Source organism: Protomyctophum parallelum (assembly GCF_964188405.1).
Source record: "Protomyctophum parallelum genome assembly, chromosome: 1".
Lineage (NCBI taxonomy): Eukaryota > Metazoa > Chordata > Actinopteri > Myctophiformes > Myctophidae > Protomyctophum > Protomyctophum parallelum.
The window spans coordinates 96523875-96536540 of NC_139697.1; the positions used below are offsets into that span (position 1 = coordinate 96523875).

Genomic DNA, 12666 nt, shown 5'->3' on the forward strand with positions numbered 1-12666 from the left:
GTTAATGAGCACCACTATGAGTACCAGTAGGGGGCGCTGTTGTGCCAGAAACAGAGAGACAGCTGCACTGTGAGAGAGAGAGAGAGAGAGAGAGAGAGAGGGGGGAGTTGCAACACTCAGTTCACACATGGTGTGATTTTTTTCATTTCGATGTCAGGCCTAAATGGGTTAGGGCACACATGCAGCAACAAGCCAAGTAGCATGAAGTACAGTAGCTGCTTGTTCTGTTCTCAATTCACCGTGTTTACGTTTGCGGTGCTCATGCTTTTATTCTGGCGTACGACTACATACCCAGTACGCTGGTTGGTTGGCGACCAAAGTGAGAGACCATGTTGGGAATCGTGGTGGAAAAAATAATAATAATCACGAGTGAATCCTGGAATACGCCAGGGTTTCCATATATATACCGTCGCTGGACCTGCACAGAAGAACCGCCTGCATTTGCGGTCTTTTCCATAATTTCCATAACGGTCCCCGATACGTTTGGAGTCAGTCGGGACACATTATGAGTTATTGTAGAGGTGCTCCGATTTTCACTCCAAACTGCTCAATCAGAGAAACTGATCTTTTATACCGTTTAAAACCCATTTTGACCTGGGAACGATTCTATAAATGTCTTCTAAATCCTGAGAGTTTTCTGAAAAATCTATGTTTCTATGTCAGTGGTTCTTCGATTTTTCAAAGATAGCAGACCTACAAGCTCATAGTGCGCCACCGAGCTTGTAGATCTGCTATTTTCAATAGCTAAAGCATAACATAATGCTAACACCAAAAGGGGATCCCGTCTAGAATGGGTTAAGTGGTATAAAAGTAAATCAGATATGTGACCAGATTTGACTGAGATCGCACAAATTACAGCTTTTCACCAGAGGAGAAAAACTTATATATTTATTTTTTTCTTTTAAATGAGTTAATTGCACAGGCAGACTCTTCACATACTAGAGCGTGTCTGAAATAAGTGGCAGAGCTGAAATCGACATGTAAATATGAAATAAATGCTTAAACATGTAGCTAGGTGTAATGTTAGAGACCACAGAAGTGAACCTTTCAAGCCTGTTTTCTCAACTCTCCGTTTTCTGCAAGACATTAATTACTCTATGGTTCTATGTTTCCCTGCTTTCATATGACATGAAAAAACGAAAATTCAAAGAAATCCAATGGCAGTCCCTCAGTCAAATTTAGTCACAGATGTAGTAGTATATCGTTTTGCATCTTTGTGACAGCCAGGCCTAAACAGTCTCCCCTTCCTCCCCACGCACGCAGGAACAATTTTGAGGTGGGTTTTGACGGACGGAAGAAAGGAATAAGAAAGAAAGAAAGAGCATCCGCCTTTTGAATCAGGTTTGGTTCTTTTTGTGCTGAACTAGAACAACCAAACGGTGACGTGTAAAGTCTGAGGCTACTACTGAGAATTCTCACTCACAGCTGTGTCAGCACAGAAAAAAAGAAAAAAAAAAAGAAAACCCAAAAAACTGCGGAACACACATTTTAGTTGGCGGGTCGTGGCCGTTCGTTACGCCTTGTTAGTTTTTCATATTGCTATTTATGCGTCTGTGAGGATTGAGGAAGGATGTGTTTTAATTGCTGGTGTTAGAAATGTGGTTTGATTAAGACTGCAATTAGCTTTGCCAGAGATTCCACCGCGAAGCACCAGGAGGAACCGACCAAACATGGGCGGCAGCGGCTCAGGGGGTAGAGCGGCACGCTTGGGAACCGGAAGGTTCCCACATCTTCCCAGGCCGCTCCCGGACCCCCACATCTTCCCAGGCCACTCCCGGACCCCCCCCCCCCCCCCCCCCCCCAGAAGGTTCCCACATCTTCCCAGCCCGCTCCCGGACCCCCCCCCCCCCCCCCCAGAAGGTTCCCACATCTTTCCCAGCCCGCTCCCCCAGAGTTACGGCAGACTGCCATAAGACACTGAATGCGCCGCCGGTGTATGAATGTGTGTGAGACTGGGTGAAGGTAATATATACATAGTAAAGCGCTGTGGATATTAAAAGGCGCTGTATAAATGCTCCCATTTACCATTTTAACTACAAAGACGAGGGGGTACTACTTCGTTTGAAACGGGAGTCATAAGCGCCACCTGACACCGCCTCGGCAAGTTCTGTTGCTTAGTTGCCTTCAAGATGGATGAAGATGAAGTTTCACATACTGTACACCCATAAATCTGATATTATTAATATTCCAACCATACTAACCCTATCCCAAAACCCTAAACATAACCGCATGCGGAAGCCACGGGTGAGTCTTAAATATCGCCTAGGACGACATCGGACGACCCCTTAGTAGGCTTAGTTTATAACGTTGAAAAATAGTTGTTGCAGTGGTTGGTTGCACACTGGACGTGTTTTTCGGAAAACAGACGGAAAAACGAAAACGCGTCCAGTGTGCACTGGGACCTTTACCGGGTCTGGCCTCCATCGTCATCATCGCCTCACTGTTTGTGATGTCATCGTTCATTTTATACTATGGGCTGGACACGATCCAAAAAAACTCATCCCATTGAAATAGGCCTCAGATTGAGGCGATCATAGAAAACAAGCATGTTTTTGGAGATGAATAAAACAAATTGGGGGCCGCACGGGTCTGCTTCAGCTGTCTGCATCACAACACACATGTCTAATGTCCACGCCTGAAAGGCTTCCGTGTCCCCGGAAGTAGGTGATGACCGGTGGTGTCGCCTCAAATAGGCTCCGCTATAATTATGAGAGATATGCGTGGCATTAGCCAATAGACGCACGCCACCAGGGCGCAGCATTGATAGAGTTAAAGGAGAATTCCATGCTAGAATGCTTTCTTATCTTTCTTACCTTTCTTTGTAGTTGTTACGTCCCCACCAAAGAGGTCCAGGTGTTTTTTTGTGCAAAAACTCCTTATTGGCTATTTTCCCTACTGTAAGCCCTCAATGAATTGCATTGCATTGAATGGGAATTGAATGGGGCTATGGGGTGTTATGCTAATTCGCTTATTTTTATTGAAAGAAGTAGTAAAGTGTGCCGCTTGGGATATTATTTACATTATGAAGAGAGGATATATACAAAGAAATTATAATTTTGAGCGATGGAAATAAGAGAATTAGCACAACACCCCATGGCCCCATTCAATTCCCATTCAATTCAATGCAATTCATGTAGGGATCATGGTAGGGGAAATAGCCAATAAGGAGCTTTTGCACAAAATAACACCTGGACCTCTTTGGTGGGGACGTAACAACTACAAAGAAAGGTAAGAAAGCCTTTTAGTATGGAATTCTCCTTTAAGGCCAATTCATAGTCCATGTTGTCGGTGAAGAGGTGACCACCGAAACGGTGATTAGTAAAAACAGAGATGTGTTGGGAGCGGTGACCACCGACGTCATGTTGTAGTTTTCGGTGGTCACCTCTTCACCGAAAACTGGACTATGAATAGGCCTTTAACCGGCCACGTTGTCGGACTAGCGGAATGTCGGGAGTAACAACAACGTGCGCCCCCCCCCCAGATAAAATCCCAGGTAGGACATACGGCTTACGAATTACATCTTTAAATTTGACATGCCCAGCGTCTAAAAGTTGCAAAATATGTACCACCCATAAGGAAATCAGCTAAAGCAAACCACAAAAACGAAATTGAGGGTGTATAAAACATTTAGTTTGATCCAACACATTTAATTCACACCATCATCCTGGTTCAACTGCAGCCTTATGAGGTTGCGGTGTCAAAGCTCTCAAATCAATACATCGCAACTAGGGCTGTGAATCTTTGATCTTTGATCTTCGATTTCCGATTATTGGGGTCACGATTTGATTCCATTCAACTCGATTCTCAATCCAAAAAAGATTTTTTTTTTAATTCAAAAGCATTTCTTTTCCAGATTCAAAATGATTCTCAATTCAATACATACAGTAGGATTTCATCACAATCGACTCCAGCCCACTGAAGTGACTATACTACAGTAACTTGAAAATGACTGAAGACATGAAGTTTACTGTGATTAGGGTGAGCTTACATTTCATATCACAAACACCATGTAGTGAAAACTCCTGTTACTGTAACCAGAAAAATTTAATACATACAACGGGAATCGCGATTCGAATCGATGTTGTAGTTTGTAGATCGGCTACATGTATATTTGAGGACACAACACTTCCTAAGTGAGAGGCCCCATTTTAAGCAACAAGGGGTGGAGTTAGTGGTGGCGATGGGGGGGGAGAGAGAGAGAGAGAGAGAGAGAGAGAGAGAGAGAGAGAGAGAGAGGCTGTTAGCTGGGGGGGAGCAGCCTGTGGGAACACATTTTTTGGGGTAAGTGTGATTCTGCGGCTCCATGAGAGCCAGTTCACTGAGGCTCACATGGGACTCTCCGTTCCACACCGCAGAGAGTGAGCTCACCCCCAAAACGCCCCATTCCTCTCTCTGTCCCCCAAAACGCCTCATTCCTCTCTCTGTCCCAAAACGCCTCATTCCTCTCTCTGTCCCAGAAAGCACTCACATTTTAGTCTGAGGAACAAGAAGGCCTTATGATGATTGTCGTGAAGCAGCAATACGTTGTTATAATTATATACAGCGTTATAATTCTGGACTTTTACTTGAAACAGAGTATATGGTTGCATTTTCTATTGTCTAATAAAATAATCAAAGTGGTGCAAAGTAATTAAACCCATTTTGACCTGAGATCAGATTCTAAAAATGTCTTCTACATCCTGACAGTTTTCTGAAAAAGCTATGTTTCTATGTCAGTCGATTTTTCAAAAATAGCAGACCTACAAGCTCGTAGGGCGCCACTTGGTGGCGTGCTATGAGCTTGTAGATCTGCTATTTTCCAATAGCTAAAGCATAACATAATGCTAACACCAAAAGGGGTTCCCGCCCAGAATGGGTTAAGTACATATATTGTACTTACGTATACTTTACTCGAGTATTTCCCATTTCCGGTACTTTTACTTCTACTCCACTACATCTCAGAGGCAAATACTGTACTTTCTTTTTTTACTGCACTGCATTTATTTGAAAACCATAGTTAACTAGATTTTGATTATAATTACAAAGCATACAGTAACCACATCAGCCCTATATATACATTTTGGCCATTTGAAAATAGCTGATATACAAGCTCACAACGCGTCGCATCACGACGCATTGTGAGCTTGTAGATCTGCTATTTTCAAAATGTTTTTTTTTAATAGATTTGAAAACTTGAAACGGGACATTCTGCACACAATGAGTACTTTTTTTATACCAGTACTTGTGTAATTTTACTCAAGTAAATGTTGAATTCCATGACTTGTACTTGCAGTATTGATACTTTTACTCAAGTAAAAGACATTGAGTACTTGTGTCCACCACTGGCCTATGTAGACGTTTGCAGAGACGTGGGGAGAACGCACAACGTTCTTCCGTCATGGTCAAAGTACAAAGTTACAAACCCACGGAACCGGCATTTAAAAAGGTCTATGTTTACAGTTAGATCAGATTCTAAAAATGTCAGTCGTTCTTCGATTTTTTTCAAAAATAGCAGACCTACAAGCTCATATCGCGCCACTCGGTGGCGCGATATGAGCTTGTAGATCTGCTATTTTTCAATAGCTAAAGCATAACATGATGCTGACACCAAAATGGGTTCCCGTTCAGAATGGGTTAAGCTGTGGCCAAAGTTGTGAATAGACAGTGACGTAGTGACGCCGGTATGGTCCTTGGAAAAAATAAAACGTCTTTTATATTCTATATATATATATATATATATATATATATATGTGGTTAACTTTTTTTTTTAAACATTGCCAAAAGTATACAGTGAAACAGCCCCGGTCACTTTTACGGCATTTGACATGCTGACAAAATGTATTTTGTTTGCGCATTAGGGTTTAAAATAAACAAACAAGCGATTATAAAATATGGTCCGTGAAGTAACAGAATGCATACGTCAGACTGCAGGACTGAAGCTATCGAACAGTAGGCGAATCAGTAACAAAAGGAAGCAGATGGACCCAAAAGGGTCCATTTGTACCCCGTAATTAATTTTGTGCACAGTAATTTACATGGTAATGTACGCAGTAATTTAACTTTGGGCGTGTACCCAAAATGGACACCGCCCATTCTGTTTTGATCACAACGCATACAGTCGAGCTAGAAAACACTACCAAAGACGGACGGCTTGGTTCAAAACATTCAACGAAATTCCTGCTACTACCATTTATGAGCAGCAGGCCGGCCTTCGTTTACAAACCAAAATGGAGGTAAAACACTGAGGGAAAAAAACACAGCCATTGGCTGAAGAATTGTTGAATTGATACCTAGCCTCGGTACCCAGGCGTTTATTTTCGTTCGCATTCGGCTAAAAAAGAAAAGATTGCATTGGAAAAAGTCACCAGGGTGGAAAAAGTCGCTCAAAAATTGGTGACATCTGTGTTTTTCCCGCTGTTTTCCGCTGCCATGCCCCTCAAGACCTGAAACCACACAGGCTGGGCCAGGCTACAGTACCCGCCCCTCTAGACCTGAAACCACACAGGCTGGGCCAGGCTACAGTACCCGCCCCTCTAGACCTGGACGCACGTCCCACTGGGAGGAGACCCCGGGGCAGACCAAGGATCACGTCCCACTGGGAGGAGACCCCGGGGCAGACCAAGGATCACGTCCCACTGGGAGGAGACCCCGGGGCAGACCAAGGATCACGTCCCACTGGGAGGAGACCCCCGGGGCAGACCAAGGACCACGTCCCACTGGGAGGAGACCCCGGGGCAGACCAAGGATCACGTCCCACTGGGAGGAGACCCCGGGGCAGACCAAGGATCACGTCCCACTGGGAGGAGACCCCGGGGCAGACCAAGGATCACGTCCCACTGGGAGGAGACCCCCGGGGCAGACCAAGGATCACGTCCCACTGGGAGGAGACCCCGGGGCAGACCAAGGATCACGTCCCACTGGGAGGAGACCCCGGGGCAGACCAAGGATCACGTCCCACTGGGAGGAGACCCCGGGGCAGACCAAGGATCATGTCCCACTGGGAGGAGACCCCCGGGGCAGACCAAGGATCACGTCCCACTGGGAGGAGACCCCGGGGCAGACCAAGGATCACGTCCCACTGGGAGGAGACCCCGGGGCAGACCAAGGATCACGTCCCACTGGGAGGAGACCCCGGGGCAGACCAAGGCGCAGTTGGAGGAAATACACCGACTCACTGGCCTTGGAAAGTCTCGGAATCCCCCCAGGAGGAAGTCACTTAATGTTGCTCTGGAGAGGGAAGTCTGGAGCACTCTGGTGGAGCTGTTGCCCCCGCGACCCGACTACGGATAAGCGGGTTGAAGATGGATGGATGGATGGATGAAATTAAATGTAATAAAAGGAAAAGACAGAACAGAAGTGGTTTCACCTGCGGTGAGCAGGAACACGGCCACCAGGCGATAGTGTCGTCTCTGCGTCCCTCGGCACAGGGAGATGAGCGCCACCAGGAAGGCTGCGAGCGTCGACACGGCACCGGCTATCAGCAGCACCAGGGTGGCAATCTGCCAGTCTGCCAGGCACACACACACACACACACACACACACACACACACACACACACACACACACACACACACACACACACACACACACACACAGAATGTTAAAACAAAACATACTGTACAGTACAGGCTAATACGAGGAGATCTACAAGCTCAAAGTACAGTACTTGTAGCTGTACTTTGAGCTTGTAGCTTTGTAGCTTGTATATCGGACATTTTCAATTTATTTTTAGACATTTTGAAAACATGAGTATATACTGTCTCAGTTTTGATACTTCAACTACATGTTGATGCCAATACGTATGAATTCTGGACCTTTTGCTTCCATATCACAGCATTTGTGATATGGAAAAGGTTTAGTGCCCCCCGGAGAGAAGATTTGAGTTAAAACAATTCTGACCTGAGATCAGATTCATACGAGGTTTCCACTGGACACACACTGGTCTGATTAACCCATTCTGACCTGAGATCAGATTCTAAAAAATGTCAGTCGTTCTTCGATTTTTCAAAAAATAGCAGTCCTACAAGCTCGTATCGCGCCACTCGGTGGCGCGATATGAGCTTGTAGATCTGCTATTTTTCAATAGCTAAAGCATAACATGATGCCGACACCAAAATGGGTGCCCGTTGAGAATGGGTTAAAACAATTCTAAATTATTCAAAGTTTCCCAAACATTTTTGGCTATTTTTAAGAATATAGCAGAGAGCAGTGAGCTTGTGTGGTGCTATGTTAGAACTACTGGGCCAGTCATCTGCCTGAGTAAACTACAGCCAAAAGGAAACCAAATGAATAATAAAAAAGCCTCCGCACGCTCAAGCTGTGCAGAAATCCCCATTTATTTTATAGCCAGCATTGGGGAAAACAATTAAAGGTTTTATGTCACTCATCCGGTTGGAGACCTTCTTCTGGTCTTGAGGCATGCCTGAAGCTGAGAGTGAATGAATGCTGTTGAAAAAAGAAATATGTTGCCGCGCCATTTTTAACCTCTGAAGCCAGGATGCTATTTTCGGTGCATAACACCAAGCGCACGGCTAAGTGTAAGTTCAACCGCAACCCCTAAACCGCACGACACTCTAACTAACCCGGATCTCTTCAGAATTATAAGAGTAACTCCACCAAATCATTTTGAAACATTAAGCCATTTAGACCTGAGATCAGATTTAAAAAATGTCTTCTACATCCTGACAGTTTTCTGAAAAAGCTATGTTTCTATGTCCGTCGTTCTTCGATTTTTCAAGCATAACATAATGCTAACACCAAAAGAGGTTCCCGCCCAAAATGGGTTAAACAAGCTTCAGGGAAAATATATACATTTGGATTTTGTCGACTAAAACTACGACGGAAAATGTTCGTCGAATAGCTTTTTTCCACTGACGAAAACAAAATAAAAAAGTAAAACTAAGCTATGATGACTAAAACTAACTACGGTAATACAGTATACCAATTTCATCAACAAATAATAACTAGACTAAAATGTTTGAGAGGGACTAACAAGAGATCCAGTAGAACTAAGACACTTCATTTTATGCTTCGTTGCATGCTGAAAATAGCAGATCTACAAGCTCACAACGTGTGGCACTGCAACACATTGTGAGCTTGTAGATCGACTATTTTCAGCATGCAACCAAGTGTAATTATAATCTGGCATTACGACGCCATCAAGGCACCGACAAAATACATTTAAGGCTGACTAAACTGTTACATTTGTTCGACTCAAATCTTATGATAATTAGTCGACACAAAAAGTCGACTAACACTAAATCTTTTCAGATGACTAAGATATGACTAAATAGAATTTTAATCAAAAGACTATGCCTAAATTTGCTGTCCACACACACACACACACACACACACACACACAGGTTACAGGGGGGAGCATTGCTAACAAAAGCATGATTCAGAGTCCTGCGCTGAATGGAAGCGCTGTGCTGACAAACATGAAACAACAAGGGCTGTAATCCCACAGAGGGAGGTGTGCACACGCACACACGAGGTAGCAAGGTGAGTGAACACTGACACACACACACACACACACACACACACCCCAGAGGTGAGTGAACACTGTGACACACACACACACACACACACACACCTCACGTGTGCCCACTCTGGACCGCAGGAGAGCTTTGTGACAGTGTACTGGGGACACAACCAGGTCACACGGAATACAATTACACAATTATTTAAAAAAAAGAACAACAAAACAACAGGACAAAACAACACATGGTCTAATCACGGCATGGCTAGAATTGATGTGACCAGTCAGATGTCGCTTCCGGTTGCCGTTTTATTTCATTTTTTTGGGGGGGAGGGCTTGTTTTTTTAACCCATTCTGACCTGAGATCAGATTCATACGAGGTTTCCACTGGACACACACTGGTCTGATTAACCCATTCTGACCTGAGATCAGATTAAAAAAATGTCAGTCGTTCTTCGATTTTTCAAAAATAGCAGACCTACAAGCTCGTATCGCGCCACTCGGTGGCGCGATATGAGCTTGTAGATCTGCTATTTTTAAATAGCTAAAGCATAACATGATGCTGACACCAAAATGGGTGCCCGGTCAGAATGGGTTAAACCGGTGGATCTTGGGTGTCAGATGGTCCTTGAGCAAGACACGGAGGAACCTCTAACGACAGTTAAGACAGTTAACACATTTTGGGCGGGAACCCCTTTTGGTGTTGTAAGCATTATGTTATACTTTAGCTATTGAAAAATAGCAGATCTACAAGCTCATAGCGCGGCACCGAGTGCCGCGCTACAAGCTTGTAGGTCTGCTATTTCTGAAAAATCGTGAAAATGTGGAGCATATCTTTGAATATATTCTTTCAGAGTTTTTAACTCAGATCTTTGCTTCTGGGGGCATCCCTGCCTGGAACAACATATGTTCAGATGGGGGTCGGTGGCCAAATGCATATAATCTTTGGGATCCTTGACATGAAATATTGAGCACGACTGGCACTGATATAGAAACATAGGTATTTCAGAAAACTGTCAGGATTTAGAAGACATTTTTTTAATTTCGACGTCAGGCCTAAATTAAGTTCAGTGTCTTGAGAAATGAGAACCAGTGGCTGCAGAGGATCTATAAGTAGAGGGTGACATTTTTGGGGGATTCCCGCGGGTCCAGTGGGATTCCCGCGGGTCCAGTGGGATTCCCGCGGGTCCAGTGGGATTCCCGTGGGTCCAGTGGGATTCCCGCGGGTCCAGTGGGATTCCCGCGGGTCCAGTGGGATTCCCGCGGGTCCAGTGGGATTCCCGTGGGATGGGATTAAAATGTATATTACGGGACGGGACGGGAATGAAGAGTCAACGGGAGCGGGCGGGAATTAGCCTTGTTATATTACTACAGATTAACGGTTTCTGGTGCCGTATCTTTGGGATTTAGAAACACAAAAGAAAACACACAAAATCCATTACCTTTCCTAATGGCTAACCTATTAATAAAAACAAGACAAATAAACTACGGGAGCGTGATGCGAGTGGGAGTAAAGTTTGAGTGGGACGGGATGGGATTTTTCTGTAGGTTTTTTGGATTGGACGAGTCAGTCTCTCTAGAGATCTGAGTAAAATGCAACGTTTGAGAACTTAAAAACACAAACCATCGATTTCCCACTGACTTGGATAATCCCATTCCTGGACGACTTGAAAAAGAAAAACTAAATGAGTGAGTCAGAGACTCAGAGTGACTGTCTTGAACCTTCTCTGTCTGGACCACGACGAGAGCATGACTCAGGAGACAAAACTCATCCAAATAAAGCCACAGCCACGGTTTATTTACTAATTACATCTGACATTCACAATTTGATTAGTGACTGCGGCGCAGTCTACTACCAAGCTGACGGAACACACCGTCTTCTGTTGCATTGTGTTAACCCATTTAGGCCTGACCTCGAAATTTAAAAAAATAATCCTCTAAATCCTCCAGTATTCTGAAATAAATATTTTCACGATTTTTCTAAAATAGCAGACCTACAAGCTCGTATAGCGCGCGCTACGAGCTTGTAGATCTGCTATTTTGAAAACGGATGGACAAATGAAGTAGGTCTCCATCTTCTATACCCTGGTCTTCAACAATGACCGTTATTGGTTGTTTGTACAAAATGTGGGAACAGAGCGGCCTTCAGACACACCGCCATTCCGACTACGTGACATGACTGGCTTCGGGACAGGGTTGGTATCGAGTGCGTCGGAATGGGTGTGTGTGTGTGTGTGTGTGTGTGTGTGTGTGTGTGTGTGTGAGAGAGAGAGAATGTGCAGCACATTGCAAAGCGCTTTGGATAAAGGCTTAAACTACAGTACAGTATAAATGCACCATTTAACAGTTCACATTTGACCATTGATGTTGATGCTGAGACATCAGCGAGTCATCCCCATAATTGGTCCACGTTGAAGCCCAATCCGACCTCCACTGACAGGGTCCCGTATCGAATTATAAAGTTCAAAGTTCAAACATCTAAAACGGTTTGGATAGTCTCACTTCCTACTGGCAGCGTTCCCAAAATGCACGGCGCTGCATCAGTCCAGTGGTTTGAGACCAGACAGACACATTGTTAGAGACTACTGATTCTCATCCTCTCTCAATTCATATGCATACCGGTAACATATTGCATAACGTGCAATGCACTCACAGACCCCCCCCCCCACTTCAAATCCCCAGTGTTAACCCATTTCGGGCGGGAACCCCTTCGGTGTTTTAAACATTATGTTATAATTTAGCTATTGAAAAATAGCAGATCTACAAGCTCATAGCGCGCCACTCGGTGGCGTGCTATGAGCTTGTAGATCTGCTATTTTTATTTTAAATCATAAAAATGTGGCGCAAATCTTTGAATATATATTCTTTCAAAGTGAATGTTTTTTAACTCAGGTCTAAATGGGTTAATTTAACTCTGCAAGTGTACAAATGGAACCAAATGAACCCGTAACGGTTCCAGTTGGTTCTCGTATATACGTTCTCAGAGTCACGGCCCCGTCAGGGGTCCAACGGGTCCCTTGGTGGTTCCCCCGAACCTCAGGGGTCCAACTGGTCCCGTGGTGGTTCCCCCGAACCACACAGTTCAGAGGTTCTGAACGGGAACCCCTTTTGGTGTTAGCATCATGTTATGCTTTAGCTATTGAAAAATAGCAGATCTACAAGCTCATAGCGCGCCACTCTTGTAGGTCTGCTATTTTTGAAAAATCGAA

The 12666-nt window shown here is 44.5% G+C and overlaps 1 protein-coding gene across 2 annotated transcripts in view; it reads right to left on the minus strand.

Moving 5' to 3' along the window:
- The window catches only part of LOC310866910 (transmembrane protein 47-like), a 217382-nt gene that overhangs the window by 195550 nt on the left and 9166 nt on the right, over positions 1-12666 (minus strand). For both annotated transcript variants that reach the window (XR_014569968.1, XM_083776706.1), the window contains exon 2: positions 7346-7486. Coding sequence is in view for 1 of the 2 variants with exons in the window: in XM_083776706.1 (XP_083632832.1) it covers positions 7346-7486 (141 nt within the window). In the remaining variant the exon portion in view is untranslated. The remainder of the gene's footprint in view (positions 1-7345; positions 7487-12666) is intronic.